Source organism: Molossus molossus, unplaced genomic scaffold (assembly GCF_014108415.1).
Source record: "Molossus molossus isolate mMolMol1 unplaced genomic scaffold, mMolMol1.p scaffold_m16_p_14, whole genome shotgun sequence".
Lineage (NCBI taxonomy): Eukaryota > Metazoa > Chordata > Mammalia > Chiroptera > Molossidae > Molossus > Molossus molossus.
The window spans coordinates 50,416,144-50,438,202 of record NW_023425349.1 but is presented as its reverse complement, the minus strand read 5'-3'; the positions used below and the strand labels follow the sequence as shown (position 1 = coordinate 50,438,202).

Genomic DNA, 22,059 nt, shown 5'->3' with positions numbered 1-22,059 from the left:
CTTTTGATAACAGAGAAATGAAGGGAAATTTGTTTCACAGCTTTTACTGGGAAGAGAGGAAACCTTTGGGGGAAGAAGAAATAGATTTCCTAAAATGAATAAAACGACAACTGTGTCTTGGGTGAGCACAGAAGGGGATGGCAGCATTGGTGCCGGTCTGGGCAGATGGCTTTGGCCACCGGTGACCTGCAGGTGTAACAGAAGTGTGGAGGGCAGTCAGCAGAGTGACCCTGCAGTGGAAATAGCACTGGGCTGGGCTATGGGCCTGAACAGATCACGCCCTTTCTCTGTACCTCAGTTTACCCTTTGAAAACGTGCACTTTGGACACCGTTACTTCTAAGGTCTTATCTATTTCTGACGGTCCAGTTGTCTGACTGCTCCCTGGCAGCCTGCTTGTATTTCTGTGCGGCCAGGTCACTGGGCAGAGACTCTCGTCCAGAGCTTCCAGGGTCGATGTAGTTTCCACTAATCCCCTGAGGTTTGGTTAGTGAAGCTGGGGGCTTAGAGGCAAGGGCTGGTAAGGGATAGACGGGGTGGGCTGTGCTCATCACATACACCTTCTCTGGAAAAAGCAGAGAAAGTGAGTGGTACCTCACATGCCACCGGTAATGTCCAAAAACCTTCTGGAGAAGTCTTCTTGGCCTGGGTCCTTTACAAACAGGAAGTCCACAGTGATTCTGGTGTGACACTCTTTCTGCTTGCTGTTTCTGTTGTTTCCTTTCCCCCTTTTGGTAATTACTTGGATAACTGATAAAGCCCCATTTCATGTCTTAACAACACATGGCAAACCACGTGATTTAAATAATGTGATCCACAGAATAACAGAGAAGCTTGGGGCTATGGATAGGTACAGCTTGATAACTTGAAAATGTCATCTATTTTATTCATGCTATGAGCTACTGCTCTGAAACTAAGTTTTAATCCATGTAGTACCAAAGGATAACTATTAATTAAAAGAATAGTTCAACTTCACTTAGATCTGCTCTTCCAAACACACTCTGTTTCTCAGATATCAGCGTACGACATCACAACAGAGGTCAGCTCTTTAGGAAACTCTTTTTTTCTTGAAAACGGATAACAAGCCTTCAAAACGAGACCGTTTCCTTCTCATGCACGTGAGGAGTAAATGGTAGTTGGTTGTCAGGTTTACCAAGGTCAAGTGGGGAAAAGACTGTTCTGGTGAGAGTTTATGGACAGTCCCCCAATGTTTGGCATGGTAGTACTCTGGGTAACTAATCTTATACAAAATAAGAATGCTTTTTAAAATTTGCATGAATTTAGCAGATGGGGTTATACAATATCCCTTCTCTACCCAAAGTGTGTCTGAAATGCTTTTTTTCTTCATTCTGTAAAAAAGCTCTGAGTCTTGATTCTCACATGAATACATTTGAAACTATCATAATTTCATACTATTTCTATCTAAAACTTAACTATCATACTCCTTTGGTGGGAGGGCTAGAATAGGTACCATGATGTATTAGCACATTTAATTTAAGAAAGAAAAGTGACTACTTTAAAACATACAGAGGCACAAATTGAGCAGACAGTTAGCTACTAAAATGGCAAGTTAGATTTCACAATAAAGCAGACAGACTCGGGCCACTCCGGTTTAATAAGAGAGCATTGGTATATCCAATGGATTTATGCATGAAAACAGTCAGGGAATTGGGTTGGCTTACATCATTTAAAATTTCTGACTGACGCTGAATAGCAACTCTTTACCTCATTGCTCCTAGATGGTTCCCTTGGTATATATAATCTGAGAGTTTGAAACTAGCTTGGGAGCAATTCTCCATGTTCAGTTCTGTTGATTTCAAAGGATAGTTGTATTTGCAGATGTCATGCTGGTTAACTTATGATGGTCTGATAATTCCTCACTGCATTCCCCGGGTTTGTAAGAGCTACTTACATTTCATTTACAGACATAATTACTTTTCTTTCTTTCTTTTTTTATCGTCACCTGAGGACATTTTTGCATTTATCTTCAGACAGGGGAGGAGGGAGAGAGGAGGGAAGAGAGAGAAAGAGAAACATCGATGTGAGAGAGACACATCGACTGGTTGCCACCCACATGACCCCAACTGGGGCCGGGGACAAACTGCAACCGAGGTACGTGCCCTTAGTAGGAACCGAACCCGGGACTCTCTGGTCCGTGGGCCGATGCTCTAACCACTGAGCTACCGGCCAGGGCACAGATAAATTTTCAAACACTATGTTTAAGATCCAGAACTGTTTTCTTACTTATGAACAGCATTTTGTATCAGGTTTTATCATTTACTGATTAATTTTTTTTTTGCCACAGATTAAATCAGTTAATACTTACATAAAGTCCTATAGTCATAATGCACAAAGCACACGCTAATTATTATGCTCCTTAATTTTTACAATTGCTTAAACTGTCCAAGATTTTCTTAGCATTTTAAACCTAGTTTTTGTAGATTTTGAGAATCTTATAGGTCTAAATTGCTGGAAGCCTTCTAGAACCGTCTGAGGAAAATGTGAACCACCTGAGGAAAATATTAATTTCTTCATCATTCATTTCTTAAAAATACACAAACACCCTGGTTGGTGTGGCTTAGTTGGTAAGGCCTCGTCTCATGCACCAAAAGGTCGCTGGTTCGATTCCCGGTCAGGGCACATGCCCAGGTTGCAGGCTCATCCCTAGTAGGGTGCGTGCAGGACGCAGTCGGTTTATGTTCTGCTCTCACACGGATGTTCCTCTCTCTTCTCCCTCTCCTTTGCTCTCTTAAAAAAAAAAAATCAATAAAAAAATATACAAACAAAGCCCCTTCTTCATTTTCAGCTCTCTTCTTTCATGTAACATAAAATGGAGACAGTTCGGCTCCTTTGGCTACCATTGTTCTCCTTTCTTGCTCTCCAATAGTCAGATGCTCACCTTTATCACAGAAGTAGATGGAGCCTGCATTTCCTGTCTCTATTTATTTCTTCCCAAAGTAAAATGCTAAACGTAGGCTTTCTGTTTCTCCCTACCTTATTGGCAGTCTCTATTCCCAAGTTAAAAGATACATTGTTTCTAAGCCAGTTCAGTACTGTCCTAGGTGACTTGTTATCATTTTTTTTCCAGTTACCAAATTAGTAAGTAAATGAATTCTTATGTAACTATATTCATTTTCTAGTATTTGGATAACATTGAAAGGAAAAATAAAACTGCTCCCAATACTCCTTCCTTCCAAATGTTTACCATACGGTTCTTTCTTATTAGTTATTATTTTTACATCTTTAACTAGTAAGTTTAAAAAACAACAACACCCTACCTTAAAATTACTCTACAAAGTCTACATGCCTTTTAATGCAAGTGATGTGAGCCGATGTAAAAGGCAGTTAATGGGAATTCAGAAAAGAGAAAATGATATTGGGAAGCAGAGTCCGGCAAGGCAGAAAGCCTAGTAGGAGGGATTTTGATCATTTGTACTCAGTAAAATCTAACCACAAAATCCCTTTGAAAATCATGCAAGACACTGAGAATCTGAGTGATGGAGGTGGATGAGCAGCTTTATTTGAAGGTGTGGATTGGCCGATGGCTGGACAGAGGAACAAAGGCATAGCTGTCACCTCAGAGACCCTCACAATTCCGTCAGTGACACAGAGTAGCTTAAGGGGATAGTATCGGATTATTTTAGAAAAGCCTCAAGATATTTTATTGAACACGAGCAACAAATACCTTGGCAAAGAATATACATTAGCTGTGTACACAGGCTTCTGAGATACTCCCCCACCCCTGCCCCCAGTTCTTTTCCAGGCAATTTTTAGCTAGGATAAATTAAACAGAATGGGAAGACCCGAGGGAATGAGAAGTAGGTTTGCTGAAGGTAGGTACGCTGGTGGCTCGAAATGGGCAGACCAAGGAAAGATGCGATCTTGTAAAACGCTTGTTGAGCGTCTGTTTCCCTTGCACTGACAGAATGACAGCGTCACTCACTCACATGGATCGGAAAGGCCCACCGGGTTAAACAGGTACATTTGAAGCAGCCCCAGGGCCTTTGCTTGGCCTTTTGAAGGAAAATTGAAAAAGTGGCTACAGAACACCTAAGGGTCAGTTCTAGCCAACACATTCCCGTGACATGAGGGAATTGAACTCTATTCTCTTTGTTTGTTAATCTTCACCTGAGGATATTTTTCCATTAATTTTTAGATAGAGTGGAAGGGAGGGAGGGGGAGAGAGAGAGAGAAACATCGATGTGAGAGAGACACATCGATTGGTTGCCTCTGGGGCCAGGGACCGTGCTCTGACTTGGAATTGAACCCATGACTCTTTGGTCTGTGGGCCAATGCTCTAACCATTGAGCGAAGACTCCATTCTTTGACCTTACTTTGTAGCTTTCTCTGAGCATAACTAATAGACTTTGGTGAAGAATTGCTACAAATTGGTAGGAGGGTGTACCCGTGTGTGGGTGTGCACATGTACAGGGTGGAGGAAATGCCACCATCTATTTTGTCCGCTGGAGTTAAAACATCCCTTTCTGGGAATGCTGTCAAAGGCTCAGAACCGAAGCTACCTCTGAAAAAGATTGTACAGGGCAAAAGAACAAGCACTTGGCTAAGTTTAAAATAACCTCCCTGTGTCTCACTCTTCTCATCTGTACATGGGAATAATGCTATATAGTAACAAAATTCTAATAATAAAATCATCACTCTACTACATAGCATTCTTATAAAGATGAACAGAAGACTTAGACTGGTGTCACACACCTGGTCACCATTAAATATTAGGTATTATTATCTTTAGTACTAATCAAAAGTCCCGAGTTCTAATCCTAGCTCTTTATCAAGCACTTAATACAGTTCTCACCTCCTTGCATTTCAGCTTCCTCCTCTGTAAAATTGGAATAAATTTGCTTGATCCGAACCTACTGGCTTCCCTTCACCCCATCAACATCTGAGATACTGATGTGGAAAAATATACTGGGAAAAATGACGTGTTAGAAGAATGGTATACATATCTGTGTCTTAGTCTCTGATTCGCCGAGACTTTGTAATGCCCTACACCCTGTACACTGCTGGGTGTGACGGTGATACCTAGCATCCAGAGCTAGTACGTGAAGATCCTCTTATGGTCAGGCGGGCAGCATGGAAACTAGCTCCCCAAACAGTGAGGGGCATATGGAAAAATACAGGTAATAGCATAAATCCACATGGCATGGGCAAAAAGCCTCGCGTTCCACGGTCCAAAAGCACTATGTCCAACGAAAGCGTCTACAACCAGGGAGACTGGAGATAAACCACAGCTGCATCATAAGCAGAGACGTCAGAGTTAAAAGACACACACACACACACACACACACACACACACACACACACACACACACAGAGTGTCCTGAAATGAGGGGTCAGGCAGGGACAGGAATACTCTGGCAGCTCATGCAATGCAACACAGAGGCGCCTTCTAAACAGGAAGCAGTCAAGACGGGGCCTCCGACCTGCAGTCGAGAGGATTCTTACCTTTTTGACATCCCTGACCAAGTGGTACAATGTGTTTGAGGGCCCATGTCTCTGAAAACAATAAAGAAGAATCAAATGGTTTTGCTAGTCGGGCTCTCTCTCCAGCCAGGCAAGAAGGATCTGGAAGGAAGGGTTGTGGCTGGCGAGGGACAGTTGTTAAGATGAACCTTGTTGTAGTTGCTCAGTTGTACCTGTCTTTTCTTTTTTTCAATTTTTATTAATTAATTTTTGTTACAGATGTTCCTCCCACCAGATACCCTGTACCTGTCTCTTCTAAAGAAACACAGGCGGATTTGGGGATTGTGGTTCCTCCAGAAAAAGCATTTGAAGCTCTAGGTTCCATCAACTCTGTCAACAGCTAAACCACGACATAATTTAAGGGGTAGTTTTGCTGCAGGAGGAGACATAGGGGCCACTTTACTGCATTGGAAATACACTTCGGCACACTGCCAATTGCGTCTTGATTTTGACCCATGTCGAATGAGAAACTGTCTAAAGCAGGGGTTGGCAAACATTTTTTTCTGTAAATAGCCAGGTAGTCACCATTTTAGACTTTGTGGGCCTTACAGTCTCCCTGGCAATTGTTCAACACTGCCGCCTTGTGGAAGCCGCCAGAGATGACACCTAAGCAAAGGAGCTTGCCTCTGTTTCAGTCAAACTGTATTTATGGACACAAAAAGACCAAAATTTTATATAATTTGAATGTCACAAACCATCAGTCCTCTTTTGATTTTTTCAACGACTGAAAAGTGTAAAAAACCACACTCTTAGCTTGCAGGCCACATAGAAATAGGCAGCAAGCTGGATCTGGCCCTCGGGTGGTGGTTTGCTAAAGTCCAGTCTGAAGAAAAGGCCACAGGAAAATTTGGAAAAAAGAGAGGCTTGGGAAAAAGATATATGTTTGTTTAAGGGAAGAATAAAATGAAATGGCTTGCCAAGGCGCTGTCTTTCAGGAATAGGAATGTTAGATAACATACAGGATGCCTAGTTAAATTTGGATTCCACATAGACAGGGAATAAATTTCTAATATAAGTATCTCCCATGCAATATTTAAGACACACTTATACAAAAAATTATTTGTTGTTTATCTGAAGTATAAATTTAACTGGGCCTCCTGTATATATGTGCTAAATCTGGTCACCCTGTTAGCGGATCTCAAACAGTGATGGCAAATCCTTAAGCATGGTTGAAACACATTCAAGGATGGAGACAACCGCCCTCTGCTGCCTCGACCACCTGCCCGTTCGTGCAGGCATACTCATCAGAACTCTTAGACTGAGGGATGCAGTACTGTGTAAGGATTAAACAGGCAGACTCTGGAGTCAGAATGCCTGGCTCCAAACTCGGCTCTGCTGCTGACCAGCTGTGACCATGGGCAAGCTACCCGACTGTGACTCAGTGTTACCATCTCTAAAATGAGGATAACATTTCATAACATTTACCTGTGAAGCCACCTGGTCCTGGCTTTTCTTTGTTGGGAGGTTTTTGATTACTAATTCAATCTCCTTATTTGTTATTAACCTGTTCCAATGTTGTATTTCTTTATGACTCAGACTTAGTGGGTTGTATGTTTCTAAACGTATCCATTTCTTCATGGCTAGTGGTGGATCTCTTGGTAGGAGGGAAAGTTTGGGCCTCCTATTGTACCATTTTGGTTTATTATTCTTCCTGAAAGTCTCAGGATGCTGAACCAAATAACAAATTGACAGAGAAAACAGACACCTGGAACCACTCTGCTAACCTCTTTTCTACTTCCATCAGTGGGAACAGGATAGAGCCAGGGTGGCACCACCTAACACAACAAACACGTCACTAAGCTTCTTCTCATTAGTACTGTGGGTGGTGAGGTGGAGAACGTGACAAAGGACGGGAGGAATAATCTATCTCTAAGACAGAGGCTTTGGTTCAGTACTAGCTTCTTTCTTCACTTAGGATTTTTGCGATCTTGAATAAACCAATTCACTTTTGGCCTCAGTTTTCTCATCTGTAAAATGGGGGGGAATGCAATATCTACATTTTAAACTTCATTGGATGTTAGTGAGTATCAGCTCAGATCAGAGCCGATGTACTTAATCCATTGAATAGTTTCAAAGAATTTCATAAATAGTTTTTTTTATGATCGCTCCTTGTTATCCCTAGTGAATGAATTAAAAAATCATTACAAAACAAAACAATATTTTTGGTAACTCCAAACAAGAGGTTTTTATATTTTATTCATAGCTCTCAGGATAACTAGATGGTGCAGGGTAATTAACTGGCTTCCTTTGATGCTAAGAGTTAAATCAATCCTCCTCTGCCTATTGCCTCAAACACCCTCTGGGCCAGTGGTTCTCAGCCTTCCTGATGCCGCGACCCTTCAATCCAGTTCCTCATGTTGTGGTGACCCCCAACCATAAAATTATTTTTGTTGCTACTTCATGACTGTAATTTTGCTACTGTTATGAATTGTCATCAGAAATATTTGTTTTTCGATGGTCTTAGGCGACCCCTGTGAAAGGGTCGTTCGACCCCCAGAAGGGTTGAGACCCACAGGTTGAGAACCGCTGCTCTGGGCTTACAAGTAAACTGTGTTCTAATTTTGTTCTAATTTCTATATCCCAGTGGTTTAGTGTAAAAATATGAGAATGTTACCTTTTGGTGATCACATAACTTTCTGCCTTAGATGCTGACAACTGAGCAGTTAAAACAAGTGAAATCTTGGTGACTTGTATTTCTTGTGTACATAGGTGTAGGGGAGAATTTGTGAAAAATGATCCATGCATTTGGCGGGCAGGGAGGAGACTCACAGGCATGTGGGGGAGTAGGAGAAGGTCAAACAAAAAACGTAGAGAAAATAAAAAGTGCCTTAGCTTGGTCCTACCGTATTGTACAATTCCTCTAGTCTGGAGATGGTGAGAAAACGGTGCATGCTTACTCCATTCTCTATGAGTAATTTCACAAAATCCACTCTGTCCAGAACTAGGGCATCCAACATGGCTTGTTCCAGAGACCCCACCTGCAAATCAAGTCACTGAGTTAGTCTGCTCCAGGCTCTAGAGATGCACTTCTTTGGCATTCACTGGAACAGTTTAGAAATGGATGCCTTTGACATCTGGTAAACCTTCAGCACATCCAAGAACATGCTAGCAAGACTGCTCCCAACTCTGCTCTTGGGATAGCTACAAGGTCTCATGTGTTTTAGGGCCTGTTTTTGAAACAGAATTCAAGGCTTTCTAGTTGCTAAAGTTATTTTCTCCTTGAATCCATCTCTCTCTCCCTCTCCCTTTCTCCCTCTGGATCCTGAGAAGGTACAGGGATTTACAAGGCTTTTCTTCTCACTCTTGGACCAAACTCCTAAAATACCAGTGAAGTGCTAATGTGGGTACTTTGCTGTCTTGGTTTTCATCTTCCGTAGGCTCGAGTTAGACCCTGGCTGGCTTGAGAAGAGGGACCCTAGTAAACAGACCAGAAAGTAGGCTGTTCTATTTTTGTTAAGTGATACCACCTTGCCTTCGTCCTTCCCATTTCTACATGGAGACACAGCAACTGTCTAGGTCCTTTGGCCTGTTTACTAAAGTTTCATTTTATTCCTTTTAAAAAACTCCCCAGTGTCCAGACTCCTTGACAGATCTTTCCCAGCAGCAACGCCCTCGTGGCACTAAATGAAGCCCGGGGCTCCACCCAGGGCAGAAGCTCTCTGGGGGAAAGGAGGGTTAAATAAGGCCTGTACAGCAACTCCAGGCACAGAAATCAAATTTCAGGCTGCTAGTTACCTCCTGGGGATACATGCGTACATCACCCAATGGCCAATTTTCCAAGTTTTTATTTTTGGTAGAGTCAATTGAGGGAAACAAACCAAGAACAGTTATATAAAGCTTTGGTTCCCTCTGTGCTGTTCTTGGGAATAGGGAGGACCTGTGCTCAGCCACCAGGACCAGATGGCACCTGCTAATTCTGTGTCCTGAGGTGTGACCCAGCCACACACCAGCACGGGGCGCCACCACTTGGAAGCAGCAACCTCAAAGACAACCAGAAACAAATTGCTAATTCCAATAGTTAATTCCCTCCTTCATTTTATTTGATAAAAATTTGTATTATATACACATTTTCAGACATTTAAAAGAAATGGCATCATTTGCTGCTGAAAATTGCTATCAAAAGCCACTCGGAGATGTTTGGAACGTTCTGAGTTGTGCTTAGTCATATGTTCCACTAGGTGGCAGTAATTTCCCAAATCATTTCCATTCGAAAGAAAAGGCGCAGTTTCCCCAGCTGCTCTCAGAAGCTCCTTAAAGAAATCCCTTTGCCCAAACAAGCAGGCTTTTCAGGGGTGACAACATATACTCTACCGGCCACTGCTGCCCATAAATAAAGATCTGGCTGCGAGCGATGTCGACTCTGTTCCATGCCAAGGCCAAGCTCAACTGGTCTGGGGCTGAGGCATTGGCTCCTGTTGACAAGTAGGAGAAAAGAGTGGGAGAGAGAAAACAATGATGAGTTGTTATACCAAGAAGACCCTTCATCGCTCTCACATCAGTAGCCCTCTTTTTGAAAAGTAGACTCAGGTGTACAGTGGGGTTTCTCAAACTCGGCACTATTGACATTTTATTGAGGGGCTATCCTGTAACTGTGGAATATTTAGCAGCATTTTGGACCCAACCCATTAGAGGCCTATAGATCTCCTTCCAAAGTCATGACAATGACAAATGTCTCTAGACATTGCTACATTCTCCCAGGGGTGAAGGGAGACAAAATTGGCCATCAAACACCATTGCTTGACAGTCTTTTTTCAAAATTTAGTATAGGTGGTATACAGTATTAAATGATTTTCAGGTGTACAATATAGTGATTTGACATTTTTATACCTTACAATGTGATCGCTCCTCAAATTCTAGTAATCATCTGTTACAGTGCAAACTTATCACAATATTATTGAATATATTACCCTTTATCTTTTTCATCCCTCCACCCCCTCTTCAATAATCATCCCTTTGGTCTCTGCTTCTATGAGTCTAGTTTTTTTATTCCACATATAAACAAAACCATACAGTATTTGTCTTTTTCTGTCTGACTTATTTCACTTAGCATAATATACTCTATGTCCATTCATGTTGTCACAAATGGCAAGATTTCATTCTTTTTTATTGCGGCATAATATTCTATTGTAGATATATACCATGTCTTCTTTATTTATTCATCTATTGATGGACACCTAGGTTGCATCCATATTTTGGCTGTTATAAATAAAGCTGCAATGAACATAGGGGTGCGTATATATCTTTATGGATTAGTGCTTTGTCTTTTTTGGAACTGCTAGGTCTTGTGGTAGATATCTGTTTAGATTTTTGAGGAATCATCCTACTGTTTTCCATAGTGGCTGCACCAGTTTACATTCCCACAAACCGTGCACAAGGGTTCCCTTTATTCCACATCCTCAGCAACACTTGTCATTTGTTGATTTTTTTTTTAATAATAACTATTCTCAAATGGCATTTCTCATACTGCCGTCCCCACATATTGAGTTTAGTATAAAACACATACTGTACTTGTAGTAAGTCAATTCGTTTTTGAAATGACAGATATATTCAGTTTACGCAGGGGTGTTCCTCACACCTGGGACGCGTGAGGGCTGAGGAACAGTGGCGGGAGGGCAGACCCGCACTCAGTGTGATGGTTAGGAGGAGACCAGGAAGGTGCTACTGTGAGGGGCCTGGTGGAGGAGTCGGGGTCCTCTTAGGTGACAGGGACCCTGAGTGCGAGAGAATTGAAAAAGCCACCGGAGAGGAAAGCACTGCAAATGTAAAAGAGAAGAGCGAATGCATTATGGACGAGCTCCTGGAGAAGGCAGAGGTCATTAGTTTTAGCCAAGAAGAGAGTTCTTCAGGGTGAAGAGAAAAAACAAGAGGCCAAGCGAAGAAAATAGTATTCATGAAGGAAACTTGGATGAATGTAAACACTGTAAATTAAGTGAGAGAGGATACAATCTGCTAAGAGTGAGAAGTGTGGAGAAGGTGTCAAAGGCTGAGGCTTAAAGAATGAGGCAGGCCCAGCCGGTATGGCTCAGTGGTTGAGTGCTGACCCATGCACCAAGAGGTCACTGGTTCGAGTCCTGGTCAGGGCACATGCCCAGGTTGTGGGCCTGATCCCCAGGGTGGGGCATGCAGGAGGCTGCCAATCGATGTGCTCTCTCGTCAATGTTTCTATCTTTCTCTCCCTCTCCCTTTCTCTCTCTCTCAAATCAATAGAGAAAAAAAAATATATGTATATATAAAAGACATCAGATTCTCAGAAAAGTAAATAAATAATAATGAAAAGGACATCAGATTCTCTAGCTATATGAAAACCAGGAAAGTGAAATGAAACTAGCTGAAATGTGACCTGCACTGGAGGTCATGTGACTTGGGTTGCTAGGATGCACCTTTATTGTCGGTCAGAGCACGGACACCACCTACCCGGTGAACCTCTCAGGAATGTGGCTGCTACATGGAGAAAAACCAAATTGAAGGCTTGAAGCATACACATAAAAAGTTGATGAGGCCTGTGTATAATTTATTCTTTGCTGTCTTTTCTTGCCCTGAATGATAACTATCTCTTCTTGGTAAAACTAACTCTAGTGAACTCCTAGGAGAAAGTTAAAAGGAAGTGTAAAAACTGGATTAACTTTAGCTAAAGAAATTCAGATTTGGCTTGTAAGAGACAAAAGAGGCAGCTGAGTGGAACAGCCCTTTCTAGAAAGTGGAGGGTTTCTTTCTTGGTTTATTTTAGTAAACAAAAAAGATAATAATAACGAGTACTTCTTTCATGCCTGGCTTGTGCCAGGAACTGTTTCTAAGTGTTCATGTATTAAATCTAAGAAGAAACTATGAGGTGCCATCCTCACCATTTTACAGATGAGAAAACTGAGGCACAGAAACTAGTTCAAGGTGAAGTACCTAGAAGTGCGAGATGAGATTCAAACCGAGGCAGTCTGGTTTTAGAGCTGACATTTCTGTTTGTTTGTCTTGATTCACAGACACTGAGAAACTTTTATTGAACTCATGATACTACGACACAAAGGAAAATAGGCAAACAGGCTTTTTTGTGTGTCCTCTGTCAAAAAACAAAGCACACTGTATTAAAGAGAAAGCCAGAATATTCTCTAATGCCATATGATTAGGGCCAAAATTGGTAAAATGCTAAAATGTTATCTAAAATTTATAGTAAAGCCATTTGGGCTTGAAGGTTTACTTATTTATCCAGTGCTACTGAGATATAATTGACATATAACATTGTATTAGTTTTAGGTGTACAGCATCGTGATTTGATACATATGTATATTGTAAAATGAGTACCATAATAAGTTTAGTCACACATAGTTACAATTTTTGGTTGTGATAAGAACTTTTAAGATCTACTGTTTTAGCAATCTTTAGATATACAATAAAGTTTTATTAACTATAGTTACCATGCTATAGATTACAACCTCAGGACTTGCTTATCTTACAACTAGACGTTTGTATCTTTTGGTCACCTTCACCCATTTTGCCCCACAACCCCCTGCTGAAATATATATATTTCATATATAAATTCATAAGTTACATATTTATAAATTTATATATCAAAATATTTATTACTAAATATTATATATTAATATAACACTCCATTAATATTTATATAATTATAATAATCACACTATTAAGATAATTAATATTGTACATTAATATGATATGATGATATTATAGTATTTTATTATATATTAATGTCAATAATATATTAATATGCTATATTAATAAATTTATATATTATTTGTATAAAATATATATTTCATATATATATATTTTTGACTTTTTATGAGTTTATTTGAGCCAAACTGACAACATTGTCAGGAAGCAAGATCAAATCTTGCTACAAAATATAACAGTTTTGCAGTTTATTTTATACATTTAGAATTAAGGAGGGAACCAAAAAAGATTACATGAAGTGGGAGAAAGCAAGTCAGGGATTGGATTACAGGACAGCTAACAAGATTACACGATCCCTCGAGGGTTGTCATGCTTCTGAGAGATCGGAAAAAGAGTCATTTCAAAGGTGTTAACCTAGACGCACAGAAACAATGGCAGGGTTTAGGGCTTGCTTCAGGCAAAGATAACTTTTCACTGCGAAGTTAGAGGCCTGAGGCGCGACTACCCACCATAATTGGCCCAGTTAGGGATTTATGATCAGATCATCCTGTGACATTACTTTCCATAGAGCCCTTTCTTGGTCCACAATCCCCCTTTTTGGTCATAAATCCATCTGAAGGATGCACTGATGACCAATCTTTTGGTTGGATAGTGTGGTCTCAGCACTCGGGCACCTCATTCCTAGGTAGTCTCAGAATCGACATCCTCTTGTTGACCTTTGGGATGGAGCAATACTGTAACCATGGGATGTGAGCAAAGGACACATTTTCCCAAAAAGGAAAGGGCAGGTAAATGGAAGGTCATGTGGCCTTCCGTGTGAAAAACACCCTGGATCATCTCTATCCTGTGAACTATCATCATCCAAGTTTTGCTGTCTGTCTCATTTTTCTGTATTTAGCATCTAATATAACATTTACATAAGCCATAAAGAGTATTAACAGTTATCTTATACATTGTCAGTAATCATAACAGTTGGACTATAACCCAAGGAAAAACCCAGAGTAAGTATAACTGTTATGATGGCTAATATCGCTAACAATCAAACAAAATGGTTTCTGAGTTTGACATCAATCCATAGGTATATAGACCTTGTTGATGTCTTGGAATAGCCGTCTGCCTGTAGTCGACAGCTTCCCATCCTAGAGGAATCTTTGATGTCCCTTGTAAGGGGAGGCACGGTTAGGTGTCCATTCATGGTTAGGTGCCTGATAAGATCCCTTCCAAGGATGTTGGAGAGTGTCCCTTTATTTGATGACCTTTCTAAAAAACAGTATCTGAAGTCTTTGTCTCCTGGGAGCTTGCAGATGCTGCCAGAACCAAGATGCTTTTCAAGGCATGTGTCCCTTTCTCGGGGTGCCCTGCCCTTCACAAAGAACTCTCCCCCAGGGCTCCCACTGGCTTCTCCGTATTGGTGGCATTACTGCACTGGACACATCATACAGCCCATCTCCACCACTCCAGATTCTGGGACCTGCAACAACTATCGTCACCCATCGGCTATTCGGGTTAAGGAAGCAAGTGCCCTTCCTCTTTTGGAGCTAAAGAGAGTTCCGTCTCTCATTTAACCGGCACATATTTTGTTCAGACCTTCAGTAATCTGATTTGAAATGGGGAGCCAGTGGGGCACAAAGGGCCCAGGCTGGTACCCAGCACTGAGTCCAGGTCCTGGATGGGCTTCTGCAAAATCCTGCCAGCAACACCAAGTAAATGTCGGTGTAAGAAACATCCAAAGTTGTAAAGAATTTTTATGAGTTTATTTGATGACATTTAACTGAAGACATTGCTGGGAATCAAAAGCTCAGATGGTCCCTGAAACATTGAAATCTTCATTATACTGCCCCTGGTGTTGAAAAGGGGAATAGGAGAAGCCTTACGGGAAGAGAACTGGATCTCCAGGTGGTTTCATTTACTCAACAGACTTATTCAACTCCCGTTTCTCTGCCAGCCTTTATTGTAGGCACTAGGGAAATAAGGTTGGACCAAAGTTTCTACCGTCAAATAAATTCTTTTTTCTTTTCTTTTTTTTCCTTCTCTTTTTTTCCCCCTTCCCTTCATTCCTCCTCCCCTTCTCTCTTTGGATGATGGGAATGTGATTGTTTCCTAGGAATAGGATTGATTGATTGTATTATTGCTTTTCTCTACTGAGTCATCCGTTAGGTTCTATTACTAAGTCTCTGGATGAAGTCTTTCAGAGGCTATCTAACAGTCTATGTCAGTTTCGGAAGTGACCCACAACAAATTCAGTGTTACTTCCTTCGGAACAGCAAAGGTTGGTTCTCAGTTGGGCTCCATCGACTCCACCTTGCCAGCCTCATTCACACCAATCATTCCACATCTATTGCCATCCCTCCCTGATAGTCATAAATAAGAGTTCTCCATTTTATTTTAGTTTTTTAAATTATTATTATTTTTTGTTAATCCCCACCTGAGAATATTTTTTTCCATTGACATTTTTTAGAGAGAATAGAAGATAGAAGCGGGGGGGGGAGAGAGAGAGAGAGAGAGAGAGAGAGAGAGAGAAAGAGAAACAGTGATGTGAGAGAGACATTGATTGATTGCCTCCTGCATAACCCTGACCAGGCTGGGGATGGAACCTAAAACCCAGGGGTGTGCCCTTGACTGGGAGTTGAACCTGCAACCCTTCCGTACTTGGGCAGATGCTCTAACCACAGAGCCATACTGGCCAGGGCAGGAGTTCTATATGTAAACAGTCATGCTGTCAAAATGAATGCTTATAAAACAGTGACTTAGGTGACATTTGTTTTACAAAAGGATTTTCTTCTACAAAAGCATTTCTCTGTTTTTCTTTTTAAATGTCTTTATTGATTTTTTAGAGAGAGATAAAGGAACATTGATGTGAGAGAGAGACATCGATCTGCAGCCTCCTTGCACACCCCTTGCTGGGGATCAAGCCTAAAACCTGGGCATGTGCTCTGACTGGGAACTGGGACCTCTCAGTCCATGGGGCATCGCTCAATCCATTGAGCCATGCTGGCTGAGCCATTAGTAAGATTTTTAGAAGATATCTTCTTAGTTTTAAATTCCTCTGAAAAAGAAATTGGCATATTCTTTATTTTGTATTTCTGTAGGCTCTTTATTCAATATAATTAGTAGGCTTGGTATTCTGAAATGCAGAGGTGCATTAAAATATCACCTATACCCAGGAGTCTCTTTCCTTAGTGTCTTTTTAGCATTTTGTGTACACTTTATATTACGGTATACTATGGTCTATACTCTACCATATAGAGGTCTTTGAAGACTTTGTAGCACTTAAGGAGTAATTTCTCTCTGATATTAAGAATGACACACACTGGCCCTTAGAGAACTCAATGAGATACCAGCCAGTTCTGGTCCACAGCAGGCTGCCCTTTCCTGGGGAGCAGAGGTGTGGTGAGGGGGAGCGGGCTGGAATGACTTCTTTGGGTGGAAGAGAAGGGCACTGAGCTTACTTATTACCTGTGGGGCTTGGGAAATGTACTTATGCTCTCCAAGATTTAGTTTCTTCACGTGTAAAACAAGATCAATAATATCCTCAAGGGATTGCGTTGGAGGTTAAATAGAATAATAGATGGAAAAATGGCTTTGCTAAATTAAAACACTGTGCAAGTATTTTTAGCGTTTACATATTTCCGACAATAAACTTACCAGGTTAGTAATTTAATAAATGTATCAGGTTAATAATGCCACCACCATGAGAACACTCCTGGATGGAGAGCAATTATGAGCCAGACTATTATTATGGTTTCTGCTGCAGTAGATTTGAATGATTAGGTGTCATTGAATTTTCAATACTTACTGTACAGTGAAACAGTAATTCTCAGAATTAAGTACTGACAGTCCCTGAATTACCCAGGGCTTATACACCTGTCAGAATCGCCAATGGGCATTAGGAGTAGTTCTCTGACAGAGCCGGGGAGTCGATCAGATATTACCTTCTGTTGAGGTTTATCTCTTTAAACACTCCCCGGAATGAGCTGAAGCTTGATGTGCTAAGATATAAACAAGAAGTAAATCTGTGGCGATGAAAGAGTCTCAATTTAGATATAAATGCTCTGTTTGGATTTTAAGAAAGTGATTGTTTCCCAAGACAGTACATTGGTGTACTGATGCCTGGGCAGCCCAGGCCGGGGACACTGGGTGTTTTCTTGGGAACCATAACCACATTCAATCAGGAAAGAGCATGCGGCCCCTCAGAGGTGTGACGGGACACGGCTCCTGCATGTGGCACCTGCTGCCAGCTGCTTGGAGAACTGCTGTCCCTTCCCTGGCCTGACAGGTGACCAAGGGCTCCTCAGGGATTGAAGGTTGTTCCTTCTCCTCTTGGCACTGCGTCCTGCCTGGAGACAGTGACAGCTGTCTCTCATGGGTCCTTCCATGTCCTACCCACTGGGTCTCAGGGTGGCAGGAGGTGATGATTACGCTTAGTATGGTTTTTCTATTATTTACTGGGTCTGAGTGTTCTGTGTAAAGTCTCACCTACTTTGAAAAACGGTTCTTAGTTTTATTTTCAGAGCTACGATACTAGACTTTTATGGACCAAAGCTCTACAACAAGCTTACAACGCCAGGTTGTCTGTGGATTGATATTTGCCAAGGGTTTCTGCAGTAAATATTGCCACTACTTCCTGAAGCCCTAATAAATATGCAAACTGAAGGGACAAATAAAATGATCTGGCTTATGATTAATGATGTTGGAAGGCATCATGCTATTTCCTTCTTTTTGCTGACCGACCTAACCGGAGGAGTCCTCTTTATTGTGCCCTTTCTGTAATAAAATAAGCCAATACTTCACTAACTCTCCCACTGACATGTTAAGAAACTTTATGAAAGTGTTTCTGTATTATGCACAACATGCAAAACTCAGAAACATTATCACTGTAAGACAGAAGTAAAAGAAAAAAAGCCATTCTATTGGATTATTCTGCGTGCTTGTGATATGACAAATATGAATTCATTTACGTAGCTTGGTAATTAAAATAACTGCATTCTTTGTATTGTGATTTTTAACAGGATTTTATAGAAACATATGTTCTGAAGTTCTGGAACATTTGCTGAAATGATTGCATTAATGATTTTCTCTTTTTCTTTTATTCATTGTCCCTTTCTCTGAGAACTAGGTAATCCAGGGACCATTTTATACTTTCTTTTTACTGAAGTTACGATGCACAGAGATTTGGTATAAAAAGCACAAGTCTCATCACCCTGATCTTCTTTCCCCACAGGCAACCATTTATTTCTGGTAGCTGATTATTTTGGTTCTCCACGGTAGCTGGTCTTCAAAGAGAGCTTCCACGGGCCTGTATCTGCCAGTATTCATGCTCTTGGGATAGTCCCTCCCAAACTGAATTGGGGCTGATCTTGTGACTTGTTTTAGCCAATATGTATTCATTTATTAAGCAAACCCTCCGCCCAACGCACATACCATTTTCAATACCGTATTCCAGCCCTCACCGGGCACCTGGTGTCCTCTGGTCCAGAGAATCTGTTTCACCCTCTTCAAAGAGTAAACCTTGACTTCTTGGCTGGAGAGGGCTTTGGGAAATTGGAGAGAGGACATGGCCTTCTAGCCACTTCTTTAAAAAGACTCAACACATTGTTTGCCTCCTTTCACTCCCCCCTTTTCTTTTTGAGGTCCTGGGTGCCCCCATTTCTGTGCCTTTTAGGCATTTTGAAGTGTCAGTCAGCTTGGCACCAGCTGAGTGTTCAGTGATGCTCTTTCTCCCCCAGTCATACGGCTTCTTCCTCTCTGCAGGGGAGGCTGGTCCTCCAGCACGCACAACGTAATACCGCTTCCGCTCTGATGCTCTTTAATAAATACCCTTTGCTCTCGTCTCAGAGGGGTTCACAGGAGAATAACTGAATTTACGTGCTCGGTGAACTAAATATATATCTATGAGTCTGTCTATATATTTTTCTGCACCAAGGAAAGTTTAGTCATCATTGATGTTCAAAACGTGTGAGAAGTAAGGGCAGTCTTTAATTCTGGCCCTGGCCACAGCTGCCCAGGGTGCAGAGCAGGTGTTCTGGACTCAGTTAACCTGGGTTCATGTCCAGACGCCGTCATTTCTATCTGTGTGACTCTGACCAAGATACTTTGCTTCTCTGTGCCTCAGTTTTCTAAACAATAAAATGGGTGATACTGTCCGACTGGTGTGGCTCAGTTGTTGAGCATTGACCCATGCACTGAGAGGTCGCTGGTTCGATTCCTGGTCAGGGCACATGCCCAGGTTGTGGGCCCAAACCCTGCTGGGAGCATGTAGGAGGCGGCCAGTCGATGTTCTCTCTCATCGATGTTTCTATCTCTCTCTCTAAAAAAAAAATCAATGAAGGAAAAAAATTTTTTAAGAAATGGGTGATACTGACAGTACTTGCCCCATTGTGGTATCGGGAGAATTGTTAGTTAATACTTATACTATAGCACGTGCCATATTAGTTGTTACTATTATATGTTACTTTTACTATTGTTATCACTATTTGTATCAATATAAACTTCACTTCGTAAAGCATGCTGCTGTCAATCTGCATGATTATGTAATTCAGAATATGCAGATTAATTGGATGAATGAAGCTGATTATTGCTCCCAGGGACTCAAGGAAGAAAAAGGAGGATTCCAGAGCTCTCCTGGGCAGTCCGCAGTGCTGACTTCGTCACCAGCTGGGAGGTGCTCATGAGCGAATTTTATTTTTGTTTGGAAGCTGTGGAAGGGCTGAGGTTTACATTTTGACTTCTTTGATGAGGAAGAGAAATAACAAAATGAATCAGGAAACTGAAGGCAGGGGTAACAGGGAGAACCTAAGAATTTTAGGGATTTGTGGAACTCCTGGGGATGATGTAGAATTTGCGTTTCTGTGGATTGTTGAGTTGAGAGGTTCGAGTCCACAGTAATGACATTTCAAGGGGTAAGGAGGCCCTAGCTAATGTCTGGATTGTTTATGACTTCGGCTAGTTGTTGATTGGGCCAGGGCGCCACTTCTTTTAATCAATGGCTATTTATGAATGTTACCACATGTCAAGAATTTTTCTGGGTGTTGAGCTATAAAGGCAATGAAGACATAATCCTTTTCCTCTGGAAACTTTCTAATTGGAAGGTGGAGTTTGTAACCAGGGTGTTAATACTTTTAAGCTGCTTAGAAATTCTTGGTTTATTCCAGTTCTGGTAAATTGTCAATACTGCCCATTTTCATGCCTAAGAAAGTCCCAGTTTAGAGATAAATGATCTGGTAAACAATGCACAAAATTGTACAGATAAGCTAGATGATTAAAATTCATGTGAAAATGCTTTGCGAATTGTAAAACAGTATACAGATAAAGAGATTAGGAGATTTAAATTTTTTTATTGCATTCTGCTATTACAGACAAACAGAAGTGTCCAGCGTTGCTATCTACTTTGGTCTCTGTTATTGTTTTGAGATCTACTTGGATTTGTAAGAAAATTAATTTGTCAGAAAATTAATTTCATTTTAAGGTAGCTTAGCATGTTCTCAAACATTTTCAAGATTAAACTCCTTTCGTGGTCTGTTTTGGATCCTTCCATGTATCCTTGAAATTTATCCTTTTGGTGGTTGTTTTTAAATTTATGGGTTCTTTTAAATTTAACATTTTTTTTGGACATGGGGACATGCCAGTTCTCTAAGAATTTTTTTTTTTGGTACGTGCCCCTAGCGGCAACCGAACTTGGGACTCTCTGGTCCACAGGCCGATGCTCCAACCACTGAGCCAAACTGGCCAGGGCTATTCCCTCAGCATTTTAAAACCAGTTTTAGAAAGGGATGGGTATACAAGTACTAGGTGTTAGGTAGTTATAAAGAAGGCACATTGCCTTCTCTTTATTCATCTCATATGTCCCTTATATTAAACCACATGAGAGAGGCATGATTTCCCTTTGCTCAGGGAAGGGGACTGAGGCTTCGAGAGGTTAACGCACCTGCCTGGTTAATGCCACAGCCAGTAAAGCACTAGGATTTAAATATATATCTAATCTGATCCCAAAGCCTGTGGATCATTTATTCATGAGTTCAATAAATGGTTATTGAGTACCAACTTTATGCCAGGTGCTGTGTACATGTGTCTGATGGTGAGTGAAACAGATGGTGATGGTGTCCCTGTCCTCATTTCTGGTTTGGTGGCATCATCATCATCATCATTATCATCATCATCATCATCCAGATCATCATTTATTGTCTAGCTGGTATTGCTCAGTGGTTGAGCGTTGACCCATGCACCAACAAGTCACTGGTTCGATTCTCGGTCAGGACACATGCCCAGGTTGTGGGCCAAATCCCCAGTGAGGGGCATGCCGGAGGCGGCCAATCGATGTTCTCTCTCATCGATGTTTCTATCTCTCTCTCCTTCGTACTTCCTCTCTCTCTCTCAAATCAATAAAGGAACAGATCATCATTTATCAATGAGATTTTCCCAGGTAAGTGCTTTACTTGCATTATCAATTTAAATTGTTGCAGTAAGTGTGAAGGAGGTCGGATAATTATCTCAGTTTTCAGAGTAGGAAACAGCCTCCATGAGGTGGAGCAGCTTGTTCAATCGGGGAGCAGTGATGCGTTGAAAACGGCCGTCATTCTTTCTATGGGAAGGCGCGTTGCAGGATGGTCTCATTGTGGTAAGTCCCATCCTGTGGGGTTGGGGTGGTAGTGGAGGATGGAGCGGAAGAAACTTGTGGGGAAAGCCTGGGGTAATTTGGCCTTTACAGAATCATTTTTTCCCCTGAGGAATAGATTTTGATCTTGGGAAAAAAAATGGTAAGAAGGTTAATTGCCTTATAATTTTGGCAGAAATAATCAAGTACAGACCATTACGATTGAGAAAGGTCACAGGTCTTTTGGATGAGGTAGTAATAAGAAGCCAGTGGCAGACATGGGTTTCCGGGATCCATGCCTGGACTCTGACTGCTGATGGCCAGTCTGCTCTGTGACGTGGAAGCTAAAGATTTGACTAAAAGAATA

At 41.4% G+C, this 22,059-nt stretch overlaps 1 protein-coding gene across 7 annotated transcripts in view; it reads right to left on the bottom strand.

Moving 5' to 3' along the window:
- Positions 1-22,059, bottom strand: part of TRPM3 (transient receptor potential cation channel subfamily M member 3) — a 497,295-nt gene that overhangs the window by 94,597 nt on the left and 380,639 nt on the right. For all 7 annotated transcript variants that reach the window (XM_036262128.1, XM_036262132.1, XM_036262129.1 and 4 more), the window contains 3 exons: positions 9,791-9,891; positions 8,323-8,457; positions 5,462-5,512 (listed from right to left, as the gene is read on the bottom strand). In XM_036262128.1, the coding sequence (XP_036118021.1) occupies positions 5,462-5,512; positions 8,323-8,457; positions 9,791-9,891 (287 nt within the window). The remainder of the gene's footprint in view (positions 1-5,461; positions 5,513-8,322; positions 8,458-9,790; positions 9,892-22,059) is intronic.